This window comes from Crocodylus porosus, unplaced genomic scaffold (assembly GCF_001723895.1).
Source record: "Crocodylus porosus isolate Cpor-Errol unplaced genomic scaffold, CroPor_comp1, whole genome shotgun sequence".
Taxonomy (NCBI): domain Eukaryota; kingdom Metazoa; phylum Chordata; order Crocodylia; family Crocodylidae; genus Crocodylus; species Crocodylus porosus.
In genome coordinates, this window is record NW_017728886.1 from 123,030,072 (window position 1) to 123,044,248 (window position 14,177).

The window sequence follows — 14,177 nt, forward strand, 5'->3', positions numbered from 1 at the left end:
CTGCCGGCAGCATCAGCGGCGGCCCATAGGAACCACAGAGTGCCCACAGACACCACCAGCAGTGTCGGTGGCACCTTTTTGCAGGGGGTGTACCGTCATGCTCAGGGAGTGCACATGCACCCCCCACATGTTGCCCCTGGTGATTAGAGCACTGGGCTGGCAACTCAGAGAGGTTTAAGCCCCTTTGGCTGAAGACAGCCTAGAATCTGAGTCTCCTGCATCCCAGGTGAGTACCTTAAATACCTAGGGCATTTTTACACATGCTCAGTGGGGGATGGGGGGGAAAGAAGGACACTATAATTAGAGCAGTTTTGAGAGCCGCTGTAATTAAAGCACTTGCAGTGTCTTGTGAACCAGCGTCTCCATGCTTCAAAATGGTGGTGGAAGCACTTTAACTAAAGCTTATTGAATGAGCTTTAGTTAAAGCATCCCTGCCACCATTTTGAAGCATGAGGACACTGTTACATGAGATGCAAAGGCTGATGGAGGTGCCCTAACAAGCACGCTTCAGCAGATTCAATTAATTGAGTCTGTTCTGACACACTGTAATTACAGTGAATTGGAGCCACCTCCCTGCCATCTACAGGTACCCTTAACTGTTTTGGCTAAAGCACTTTTTTGGTCTGTTCCCTCACCCCAGCTAGCCCTTGGGATACGTGCCAGTGAAACAATCTTCTCTCAAAGTCAAATGATAACTGATCAGATTTCTTTCATGTATTTTGAAATCAGCAGGAGTGTCTGAACACAATGAATCCAAACAGTAAAAAGTAAACAGAAATGAGTGGTAGTTAAAGAATCAACAATATACCATCTTTCCAGGTGTTATATCCAGTTGATAACTTGGCAAACAAGAGGGATTAAATGAGATTACATTTGGCAAAAAAGAGAGATTAAATTATCAAAGCCCAATTTCCCTAAATTTATCTTTGAATTCTCATTTAAACATGACTCAATATGCACTATAACTAAAAATGCCAAATGATTCTATGTAAATCTTAGTAACTTTGGCAGAATTTAGAGATGTTTGGATCTCAAGGATTAGAGTAATGTCAATATTAAAATCTCAGAACTGGGTAATTGCTCCAGGATTGTATTACCAAGTGTGTATACACTGTTGAGGCAGCAGGAAAAACATAGCAGAGAAGAGCTTAATTGAGGGTTCAAAGCAGAGCAGAGCAGCAGAGTATCTGTTGAGGCTGTAGGAGCAGACCAATCTTTCCCAAAAACAAATATGTGGATAGAAGACTCATGAAGAGGAAATTTCTAGAGATTCCCCAATATTCCTTGCTCATGGTTACGTTACAGGGGGGGTTCTTGGGAAGCCTTATTAAAATTTGTTTGCCAAGCTGAATGGAGAGCTGGGTAATTTCCATGTATCCAGTGGAATCCATCCTTTTCTGGATCCTGCCAAATCAGTTGGTCAGGAAAGATTTTCCAGTCGTAAAAGCGGGCCACAACAGGCTAACAAGAACACAATCCTGACAAAGCCAGGTGGTTGAGAAGATCTGAGGAACAGGGCCTGTCTACCAACCTTTTCATTCTTAGCACAGTTCCTTGATAGATTATTATAACATTGGTACTTCCAACAGTTTTATACATATCTGAGTTTCATCACAGTTAAGAAACATAGATCTGAGGAGCAGGGCCTATGTACCAACCTTTTTATCCTTAGCACAGGGTGGGCATGAGGTGGAGAGCTAGACACTCCAAGGAAACTTTGCTAAGGAGCCTGAGGCCTGGCAGTGTGTGTACAAATGTGGATAAGTACTCATAGGAAAACTGCTGTGTGCACATTAGTAAGGAAAACAAATGGGTCTGTGTATTCAGAGGCACCCATTTCCAAAGGATTTAGTTTTAAAATGAAATCTCTTGAAAAAAATGCTGTAGAGTCAAGATGCTTGTTACTGACATCCCTTCAATATTTCTAATGCCATAATTTCTCCCACGGTAATGTGGATTTAAAATATCTCAGAAATAAGTGAAATATACCCAGGAGGTCCACTTAAGGAGTTCTGGTTATACTTTCTTCATCTTTCTTTATAGACATAGTGGCTCTTTATGAAAGTTCTTCTCTTTGAGAAAGATATTCTATGCAAGGTAAAAGGATTTTTAAAAGGATTTTTAAAAGGATTTTTAAAAATCCTTAAAAGCATATAGGGTAATATCTTTTATACTAACAAGGGAATCTATACATTTCATGTACTGTTCCAAGGAATGACAGATTTGTCCTTCTGCAACTATAGCCTTGTAAGCCTTCCTACCCCTGCCCCCACCCAATCCATAATCACCATACACTAATGTCCCAATACCAACCTTAAACATTTTAAACCCACATGCTTCTATGGCTGGACATTAAAGTGCTTTCAACCTTTTTACTCTCCTTTATTCGCCTCCACAAAGAAAACTGCTGAGACGCATCAAATACGGGTTCACTACAGACACTATCATGTTAAAAGTTGCCTACTCAAACAATAGTATTTTCTTCCAAATGACAGAGCACAGAACCATGATTTGCAGGACTTTAGTTCTGATGTGCCAGCAACGGGTGGCGATGGTTTACTGGACAGAACGCCATCTCCTGAGTAGATACACACCCTGTCTCCTTCAATCTACTAATATTTTAACTATCACTTTTACTCTCCAGATTGGTGGAAGTGCTACTTTTAACACACATTAACTGGTGTTGATTCCTTTTCTGGTTATTTACATTTAAAATACAGTTTTAAATAAAAACTGATTATTAATAGGTGAACCATAGCAAAGATTGCTCTGGGTTACTCAAATGAGCTGAATATCTCTTTTCTTCTCACAATCATGAATATGTCTTTTGGAAAGTTATCACAGAAGTGAATGAATCACTGTAGTTTCTTTATCACACTATGACCTTACAGAGTATGTTACTGGGTTTTTTTTTAATAAAAGGGCAATTTTGTAACTTAAACATGTGGAGAGACCAGTCTAATTCCAAAAAATCAAATTGCAACCTGCTGAAGGCAAAATCGTGGATGCGTCCGGCAGTCGGACTCCATGTCCCAGTAGCCTGGGGAGCTCCTCTGGGGTTGGGCCTGGGATCTTGTGGTGATGACAACATGGTCTGGAGCCAGGGTAGAGCTACAATCTGTTGCCTGCATGCCCTAGCCCTGGTTCCGGACCATGCCATCACAACTAAAAGATCCGAGTCCTACAGCAGCTTCCCATCCAGCCATGCGCCCTGCCAGCACTGCTGGGGCTGGTCTCTATGGAAACCCTGGCTCTGCGCTGTTATAGCCCCAACCACTGCTGGGGTCTCCATAGAGACTGACCACAGCAATACAGGCAGGGGCTGCTGGGAAATGGAGTCTGTCATGGGCCCAATCTGACCCATGGGCTGGACTTTGCTCGCCCCTGTACTAGAGCATTGCTACTGTTGATTTTGTTAAACATCAATTGAAAAAAGAATATATTTAGCATAACAACTTGCAAAACAATGTAAGGAACCAAGCTTGCAAAGACCAAAGCTTGTGCATCAATGCATTTCCTGGGAATACTCATGCAAACAAAGTTGCGCACTTATGGATCACGACGCATACTTCTGTTCTCCCCGTTTCCCAGATAAAAATCTTCTGCATGCAAGTAAAATTAAATTGACAAATAGGTTTAAGCTGAGAAAAAAATTGAGCTAATTCAGGCAAAAATTAAACAGTTATAGAAGTCTATTTAGAAACAGTGGGGAAGCAGGTGGCAAATTGGAACATTCTTCCTTATTTTTGTGCCTGTGGTATCTGCTGTGAATGAGGAAGAATCAGCAATTTTTCTCCTGCCTCAGAAAAGAAATAGAAAAAGATAGGTCTCCAGCAATTTTCCAAAATAATGTAACAAAAGGTCTCTGGGATGTATTGTTTCCAGACCCTTTGTGTTCTCAGTATGCTTCACTGCAAAATTCTTACTGCTAGCGCTTTACAGTGTATCTCCTTTTCCAGATGTGAAAATGCAGTTTATTAGCCTCTACACCAACTGCATGTTTTGTTTTGTTTTTTTTTTAATAAAGTCTGGTTCCTATAAAGTAACCAAAGTGATCAAAGCAAGAAGGAAAATTAGACTGAAGTTTTTTATGTTGTTATTATAACAACAACTGTGTGAAAGCCAAGATGTAAAATCGACGGGCTGAGATAAAATTTCTTCTGTCAGCATGTAAACTTTCAGAATGTCCAGTCATTCCTTGAGCAGACACTAAATGGGAAATGAGGGTAAGTTCTACTGTTTCTATTTGCATTAATCAATAACTTTTACAGATATTTCAGACATTTTTTCCTTTCCTTCTGATTTGTGTGTGCCCTCCCCCTTACCATCATACCACTGAACTAAGGCTACAAACAGATGGTTTTTTGTTGCAGCATCAGCTGTGCTCGGATCAGCATCAGCTGATCAGATTGATCAGCAAAATGAGCAAACACTGCTGCTGTCCTGCAGAGATAAGCCCCTGCCACTCCCAGGGTGTCTGGGTCCCCCTCCAGAGTTGCAGACTGTGACCTAACCCTGGGACACAGCAGCATAAAACACATGCTGTGGGAATTCCCCTATGGGGAGATTCCTGTGGTGCCCATCAGCATGCACAGAGGGATGAATTCTCATAGGGTTTCCAGGGCACATAGGATCAGGCCCCTGAAACCCTGGAAGTGCCTGCCAATGGGGTTCCTCCATTTGCAGATACTTGCTCCAAATCAGGTCAGAAAGTGTGATACATGCAAACAGCCAGAGAATCCCCTGCTGGGGGATTCCTGGGGTGCACCTCTGCAAGAAGGCTAACCGAGGCAGGCACTCCCAGGACTTCAGAGGCCAGAGCCTACCTGCTCCATAAATCCCCCTGCAGGAGAATTCCTGGGGTGCACATGATCAGGCCCCTGAAACAGAAGCACCTGCCCAGGGTGGCTGGAGAGCCTGGCTGCCTGAATTCTCCCACCATAAAACAAAGAAACTTCTCCAGCAAAAAGGCTGCACTACTTTATGTCACCTAATGTCATGGCCACAATTCTGGGTACTTGTGTTGCAACAATGGTTATGGGTGCCTGCTGGCTTGGCTGTTGTGCTGTCATAAAAAATGTTACTGGGGCACAAAGGCAATGCCTATTTCCAAGCCTAAGGTATGAACTTGAATCTTAGTTTTACAAAATCTTGGGACTTAATCACAAGTTTTGTGATAGCTGGGGTTTTTTTCTTATTAAATGTTTCCACTCTGGGGTCCAATGGATACATTTGGGGATGTAAAAATCTTGCATTCCAATTAAAAAATTCTGACCTTCACAATTATGGTCCAAAGCTTGAATATATTTATCCTTTACTCAAAAGGTAGAAAACAAGTTTTTAAAAAACCTCCAGATTTATTTTAAACCAATTAGAACAGTTTGCATGTCTTCAGTCACTAAAGGCATCTGATAAACCTTTAAGAGCAATTTAAAATATGTATTTCAGATACAGGGATAACTTTGTGTTTTCCTACACAAACACTTAGGTGATCTGATATCCTGCCTGTGTGAGGCTTCCATTGCCATAAGAAACTTCACTTTTGTTCTGGCTTGTTATACTGAAACAAAGCTTTGATTATTTCTCCCCTATCTTGAGCTTCATAATTAAAATGCCTACAGACCTTTAAGGACTGAAAATCTTTGGGCCAAAAGGTGTCCTAATCATTTTTTTTTTTTTTTGTGCCAGGAATGAGCCAGAAAGGGACAGTAACAGAGGGAGAAGGGAGGAGGGGGAAGGGACCTATAGAAGAAAGGGAGGAAGAAATTAATTATAGATGAAATTTGAACTACTGCAAGGGATTCTAAGGATAAGAGAAAATCTGGAAATGGGAGAGGTGTATTAGAAGAGGGGCGAGATGGGTGTAGTGTGATAAATGTGGCATTAGAAGGGGAAAAAACAGCTGTGTGCTATTTTATTTCACGTGGAAATAAGGTTTTCTTTTTTCCATTCCTAGCCAGGTGCTTTTACTGTTTGATTTTCCAATGATAGGGCATGGGAAGGTTTGGAGAAAGCTTTGGTGAAGGTTGCATGGACTGTGGCTTACAAAACGTTGGGTACAATTTTGGAGTTGGTGGGAAAAAGACCACACTAAAACTGAATTTGAAAGAACTGTGAAACTGAAGGGATTCGGCATCATGCTGTCAGTCAGGAACTTCCTGCTAACACCACTCATTTACTAATTTATTTTGCACTCTTTCTGACTGTAGTTAAAAAAAAATGGGTGGAAATCAGTGACATTTCTTTATACCCTACACGGAAACACAAGTCTGTTGATCCCGGATAGCCCTCATCAACCATCTTCGAACAGATAAGACAGTCATAAAAGACAATCATGCTTCACTGCAAGGGATTGCAGAAGGAGGAGATATCTGAAGCAATACAGACTATATTACTTGTTGTCATTTATCCTATCAGTCACTAGCTGGGAATCTTCATATGCAAACTGAAATCACAGACTGTAATAGCCACTTCTGATCCACTTTAGCACCTTAGATCAACAGGAATCTCCAGCCATTAAACAAAAATAATCTGCTGCTTTTACATGTACAGCTTTACACAAACCAAAACTGCTTGGGTAATTATAGTAAACCCAGATTCAGGGTACATAGTTTACAGACTACTGTAGCTCAGCCTAGGTCTAGCCTTAATTTCAAATATTTCAGCCAACTAATTTAAGAGCTATAATTTCTGCAATACATGAGACAGCTTTACCTTTTTCCTATAGTCATACAGGTCTAGGAAGATAAAGAGGGGATGATTTTTTTGCTTAATCCCAATACATACAAAACTCTTGGAGCTCTACACATCACACTGCTAGCCTCATTTTAATTTGACTATTTTTTCAACGTTCAAGTGTGCAGAATAGCACTGCAGAGAAAAAAAAAAAGCAAACCATAGTATTCAATTCAAAGTTGATTTTAAACTGCAAAAACAAGAGTGTGTCAAACCAGAAGTTTCCATTTTGTTCCAATTTTACATTTGCATACCTTACCTACCTAGCCAATTTAAATGAAATGCAGTAAAACAAGCATTAGAGCCAAGAAATGACAAATTATTCATTTCTGCAGTGTATGCATGGGAGGAATAACAGAAATGGGGGAAGCGGGGAAAGCTTGAGCAAAAAAAATGAGATTCAGAGACCTGAGGGAACATAAGACTGTAATATCTGACAAATATTTAACATGGAAGTCTCACCAATATTTAAAAAGTTCAGAGGGAAAATGAACAGATTTGGGGTTCTTTCTACTCTTTCCTTAGAGCCTAGATTCCAATGTCAAGCTCTAATGCAGTGGTTTTCGCCTTTTTTTTTTTTTAGTGTCAAGGCACCCTTGTTAAACTCAAGGCATACCTTGGAAAATGACAGCTCTTAGCTTCCCCCCCCCCCCCCTTTTTTTTTTTTTTTTTTGACTACAGAGAAATAATAATACAACAATTCTCTTGTTACAAATAACTCAGAAAGACAACAACAAATCAGAATGTTTCTGATGCTTTGGATTTTTATTTGAACTCTCTGGGTTCATCTTGTGAACCATTCATCAATGGCTCAGTGTGTATTTGGAAGGAGGTATCAAGTGGAGTTCCCCAGAGGCCTGTCTTGGGTCTGGAATTATTTAGCATCTCTTTAATGATTTGGATAATGGGACTGAGTGCACAGATAGCAAATTTGAAGGTGACACCAGGTTGGACAGAGTTGCAGATGCTCTGGGTGGTAGGGCTAGGATCCAGAGCAACCTGGATAGACTGGAGAAAGAATAGGAAAACAACCAGATGAAATTCAAAAAGGACAAGTGAAAAATCCTGCACCTGGGAAAGAAAAATAAATGCATGCACAGAGACTGAGGAATGATTCACTAGGATGCAGTCCTGCAGAGAAGGACCAAGGACCTGGGTGTTACAGTGAACCAAAAGCTGAATATGAGCCAACAGTGTGCTCTTGCTGCAAACAAAACCCAACAGCACACGGGGTTGTATTAACAAAAGTGTCACCTGCAAATTAAGGAAAGTGATTCAACACTGGTGAGGCCTCACCTGGACTGTGTCTGGCTTTGGGACCTACACCTTAGAAAAATGTGGACAGATTGGAAAGAGTCCTGTAGAGGCTGACAAAAATGACTAGAGGCCTGGGAAGCATAACTTATGAGGAAAGGCTGAAAGAGCTAGAATTACTTAGTTTGGAAAAGAGAAGACTAAGACAGGATTTGATTAGTTTTCAAGTATCAGAAGGGTGATTGTGAAGATAAAGGGATATAGCCTTTTTTTCTGTGGCTGGAGGGGACAGGACTAGGCAACAGCATCATATTGTGGCAGAGGAAATTTAGTTTGGAAATTAAGAAACACTTTCTGACTGTGAGAGTGGTAAAGCTTTGGAACAGGCTCCATAAACAAGCTGCAGAATCTCCATCCTTGGAAATTTTCAAGACCAATTTAGACATACACTTGACTGGGATGATTTAGTCAGGGGTGATTCTGCCCTGAGCAGAGGACTGAATTGCATGTCCTCAAGAGGTCCCTTCTAGTCCTATGACCCAGATGTTTGCACACCTAATGGTGCTAATAAGGCATGGCATTCTGTGGCACCCTTAAAAAGATCTCGCATCAGCGTAGCTACCATAGCACCCTGGCTGAGAATCACTGCTCTAATAACTTTAAACAGTCATTAGCTGCATTCCTTAAGGCAGGGAGAGTCTCAGAATCATCTTCACACTTGCATCTGTTTAACACAACTTTGCTTTCTTTCTTTGCTGTTTGCAGTTTCCTTAGCAAAGATGGGTACTCTCCTTTCTTTGCCAGTATAGAGAAGGAGCAGAGCCTTTTCCCATGAGAATTGCAAATATTGAGGGGAGTTATACAAGAAAGCCATAGCAGGATTCATAGATTCATAAATTGTGAGGCTAGAAGGGACCCCAGGGGATCACATTGGGTCCAGACCCCTGCACCAGGCAGGAAAGACAACTGGGAGTCAGGTGACCCCCCGCGAGGTGACCGTATCCAAGTCGGACCATTTCTCTAATACAACATTTTTTATCTTCAGCCTCCATTTTGGATATATTCACTCTTACTAAATCACAGTAGATAGGTAACAGCAAGTCTGTATGGCCTGGAACAAAAGGCCAATCTGGAATTAAAATAAGCAATGAGACTTACATAATGAGGGGCAGCAACAAGGATAAAAATAGCTGCAGTCAGCTGTAGTTATGAAGCCAATGGATATCTTGATTATCTTTAAAACATCTGGTCTCGCCACATCAAATACAGGAACAAATTGAAAGAGATGGAAAAATATATTGCACGTACCTGGATTAGAGAGAGATCCTCAAGTTGCAACCTGAAGAGGTAGTTTCTATGGTGAGAAAAAGAAAAGAAAAGAAAAAGACACAGAGAAAGTTACTATGAATGCTTTGATAAAGCAGTAACACACAATCATTTATGGAAATAAGAACGAAGGAATGTGGTTGGAAGAAGTGACTGAGAATCAAGACTCCTGGATTCTGTTCGGGCTCTGACTCAGACTATCCTTGGGCTAATTACTACGCGGATATCTCCAAATGTGCTTCTAATTTTGGGTACCATACTGCAGGCACTTCAGCCTGTTTTCAAAACTCTGAGTATTCACAATTCCAACTTAACCTAAGCCTGATCAGAAGCTTGTGTAACATCTTTGATGTCAGGGGTGCTACACCCAACCACCTTGTGCCAAGTATAGGCCAAAAAAACTCCACTAAATTAGAAAAATCTCACTGCAAAGACATGTTCCCATTATGCTTTCAGTCTACAAAAGTGTATATTGTAGGACTTCATCAGCTCCCTATGTAAATATGCAAAGCCAACTATGCATGCCTCAGGGCTACTTTTTTATTTGCTGAGTTGCTAAAGTGTTTATAAATTGCACAGAAAAATCTAAAGGATGTTTTCTGCCAAGTATCAGCACCTAAAGCTCTTACTGAACTTGATGGGAGTTCAGAGTGGATCAAAAACAACATATGACCATATCAGTCTGAAATCTGTGGAAGGTGGAGGGAGAGCACTCAGGCAGGTGAACTTACGTCTTAACCTTTCTCCAGTATATACTTGTAAAAGAATAAAGCTAATGACTGATACTACAAACTAGCCTGGCCTGCCACAATGTCTCAAATTGGCACCTGCTTAGTTTATATTTGTATTTTGCATCACCTAAATCAGTTTTATCCCCAGTATCTAAATATATCACCCAATGTCAAATCACACTTTATACCAGTGGCGCTCAGTCTTTTTGCCCTATCTTAGCACACAGAGTGGGCATGGTGAGGCCCAATCTGGCCATGAGGAGAGGAGATGGGGGCAGCCCAGCTTCAATCCAGAGGCACAGGAAAAGGGGGTATGATCTGGCCCCAACCCGGCTGTACGGGGGAAAGATGTGGCCTGGCCTCAACCTGGCTGTAGCCACACAGGAGGTGGTGTTTGGCACAGTTGCAAAGGCCTTGGGTTTTTGGCAGCAGGGGAGGAGTGACAGTTTTAATTGTCACTACTCCCCCACCATCAAATTTATCAACCCATAGGGAGACCTGCAGGCCAGGTACTATGGCTCTGTGGGCCTGATTTGGCCCCTGGGCCAGGGATTAATTGCCCCTGCTCTATAATAACTAGTATTTAAAAATTAATACTGCACACTCTCCCTACATCTATAAAGAGATGGCTCCAAACCTGTGGGGAGTGGATTCCCAGATTTGTGACAGGTCTGCTCCAGGGCTCTTCCATGTTCCATTCATGCATTTTTCAGAACCTGTTTTCTCTCTGGCTCTCATCATGTCCTTCCCTTTTGTTTACTGCTTATGCATTTTCATAATCTCATTTTCTTCCAATTCCTTTTCCCTGTGCTGGACTTTATTTAGTGTTACTCCCATCACCACCTCCCTTTTCCAGATCTTGTTCCACTCTTTCCTTCCCTCCCTCTTTTCAGCTTTCTTGCCCACTCATTCAAAAAGGCAGCACCCTGTTTTGCTCTACATTCTCCCTACCTTCTCAGTACATCTAAAATAACAGCTCATTCACCAAAAAGGTGGTTTGGGGGCATCCCTAAAATGCTCACAAATTTGGGTCAAATTTACCTAATACTTTCAGCTGGAAAAAGAAAGCTAGATTCATAAACCTGTTCATGCCAGGACCATCTCAGGCCATAGTCAAACAGTTTACTGATTAAAGTACTCAACCTAGATCTAGGGGACCCACATTCAGTTCCCAGCCCCTGCTGTATGCTGGAGGGCACAGTTTTCTGTGGGTTCAGGGTTCTCTAAATCTCCTGTTGATAGCGTTCTACCTTGCACAATTCATAAAACACATATATGGTCTGATTCCACACCAGTCCATATCTGATGAACAACAAACTCTTACCACCAGCTACAAAGGCAGAGCTGCTCAATAGCAACTTGATTTGAGTCGTTACAAAAAAATTAAGCTGCAGCCAGCAATAAGAAGGATTATTTGGACAAGGAAGAGGATATGCTGAGAGATGAGATGGCAAAACAACAGTCAGAGAGCTTTTGATGGGTCTGAGTGAATTCAAGTCAGCAGGGCCAAATTAACTTCATCCCATGGTACTGAAGGAACAGGCAGAAGAGACCTTGGAGCCCTTTATAGCAATACTCACTAATTGCCTGTCAAGAATGATGGCTTTCAGGAAGTGTTTACCTGGCCCTGCTCACCCTTTGGGCCTGGCCATGCAAAGACTCCCTCCGCCACTTCCTTCTCCAGTCTCTGGCACAGGGGCTCCCTCCCCACCCCCGCCTCTGCCTTGCAGTGGGGATTTCCCCCACCCCTACTCCCCGCCCACCCTGATACCTGTTGTTGGGGCTAGGCTGTGGGGAGGCACTGCCACCATGATCCCCCCCTTCCCCTCCCCTTTCCTCCTCACTTCCCTCCCTTCCTTCCTTCCCTGCCACCCAGGCATAATAAATTTGTGGCTTATTCCCTGTTTTTATTGTACCATTAATTTCATGACCATGTGGCCAGGTTCCTAATAAAGAAGTGATTAACCAGTGAAATGTAATGTCTGCCGGGGTGTCAGATAACATAGGGAGGATCTATTCATATACTTAAATCTAAGCATAGGCCAAGTGTTTGCAGTTTCAAACAAAAGGTATATTCCAAGTTACATTATACAGGATACTAGAATTAATAATCCTAACACTTTCACAAAAAAGAATCAAGAATTAAGGACAACTCCTCATTTCAGGTTGAATCAAAAGCTCAGATACATGCCCTACAGAATTATGATGTCTGAACAATGAAAGTATTTCTATTCTTCAAGCTTAATAATATGCTCCAGAAAGACAACCACCACCACAGCCAGGTTTTATTATATGAAAAAGAACTATCTAATGCATGTATTATATGTTCATAATTATGGGGCGGAAAGTCACAACCTATTTCACAAGAGGCAAAGTACTAAAATGAGTTTGTTTTAAATGTGTTCAAAATGTCTGCAAGAGACAGATTTTCAAAGGCAAGAGCTTCTAAGGAGGCAAAAAGGAAGCAGCAGCATTTCTGACTGGCACATGGGAGCTATCGTAAGGAAATCATGGGAGCAGTCGTGTGCAGTTGACAGAGAGATCCAACACAGGCAGACAAAGAGAACTGCACACTGTATGACAATGTTTACAAAGTCTCATCAGTATGCTAAATGCAAACTAACAGGAAAGAATTTCATTGAAAGTCAGGAATCACTGCACAGTCTTTTCAATCAACTATGTGAGATACACATAGCTCTGCAATCTTCTGGGGAAAAAAATACACACATTTACTTAAAATTCATCCTGCTCTGAAATATTCAGCAGGGACTATAAATACTAACACTCTATTTCCATCAACTGTATTCCTCTTCTCACTGTGTATGCCCTCCATCTACCGCTATTGCTTGCTTTTCTGTATTGCTTGCTCTTTCTTCAGACAGAAAATGAGGGTATTAAGAAAAACTATGAATTCACTGTAACTGCTATTATTTGCTTGCCCGTACAGAAGCCAGATGACTACTTTCTTCCTTCTTAGAAAAATGAGCCTGTGTAAGCATGTGCTACAGCACTGAACTTGGTAGAATTGGACATACTGAGTGCCCTGTATTTCTCTATAATAAATTCAGCCAAGTATTGTGTAGACTTCATTGTGGTTATTTTGTCTTGAGAAACTTTTTGTGAATATACACTTATGGCTGCATTTCAAGACAGACCAACTCATTCTCATCCTCTCATCATTTCAACCTTATATTAAACACCAAAGTCAGTTTTCAGTTTCTACCACCATAGTAATCATGTATTTGTACTTATGGAATAGGATTGCCCCCAAGAAAACACAGAATGTAGAAGTTCTTGTGGGATAAAATAATGCAGTCACACTCTACACACTAAAATGTAATTTTCTTCTTCAATAATATGTGCCATCAGGGATTAAAAATATTGATTGTACAAGTGTTAATGAGGCTAAAATGTCTATGCCACATGGATGAGCCAATAATCAACCAAATAGTTCACATTTTTCATTTTCCAAGAGCCAATAAATGCCAAACAAGAGCCACATAATATCAGCCTAAAGGCTTTTTATAATGTTACTGACAGACTGGTCGGAGGGAGTAAAGCAAATGTAGATCTAGGAATAATGCTGGCATAAATGTCAGGAGTCACCTTATTTTATCCCTGACTTTAAAAATGTGTCCTTTGCAGCTAAACTACATGCAACTATAAAAGTGTCATGACTGTTGCATGCACAGAAGGATTATGCATTTTTTTACTATTGGAATTCATAAGAAAAGGAGATATTTGTGGAAAAAACAGCTAAAACAAGACCCGAGTGTGATTCAGGAATCCTGGCTGGCTGGGAAATTGGCTCCGTGGTTGGACCCAGAGGGTAGTAATTGATGGAAGTCAATTGTTATGGTGCCCTGTGACCAGTGGGGTACCCCAAGGCTCTGTCCCTGGACCCATATTGTTGAACATCTCCGTTAATGATGTGGACACTGGAGTCAGAAGCAGACTGGCCAAGTTTGCCAATGACACCAAACTCTGGGGCAAAGCATCCACACCAGAAGACAGGTGGGTGATCCAAGCAGACCTGGCCAGGCTCAGCAAATGGGCGGATGAGAACCTGATGGTGTTTAACACCGAAAAATGCAAGGTTCTCCACCTTGGGAAGAAAAACCTGCAGCATCC

The 14,177-nt window shown here is 41.4% G+C and overlaps 1 protein-coding gene across 1 annotated transcript in view; it reads right to left on the reverse strand.

Annotated features, from left to right (window-relative positions):
- The window catches only part of SEMA5A (semaphorin 5A), a 429,765-nt gene that overhangs the window by 344,130 nt on the left and 71,458 nt on the right, over positions 1-14,177 (reverse strand). The window contains exon 3 of the mRNA XM_019541437.1: positions 9,298-9,343. Within this exon, the coding sequence (XP_019396982.1) occupies positions 9,298-9,343 (46 nt within the window). The remainder of the gene's footprint in view (positions 1-9,297; positions 9,344-14,177) is intronic.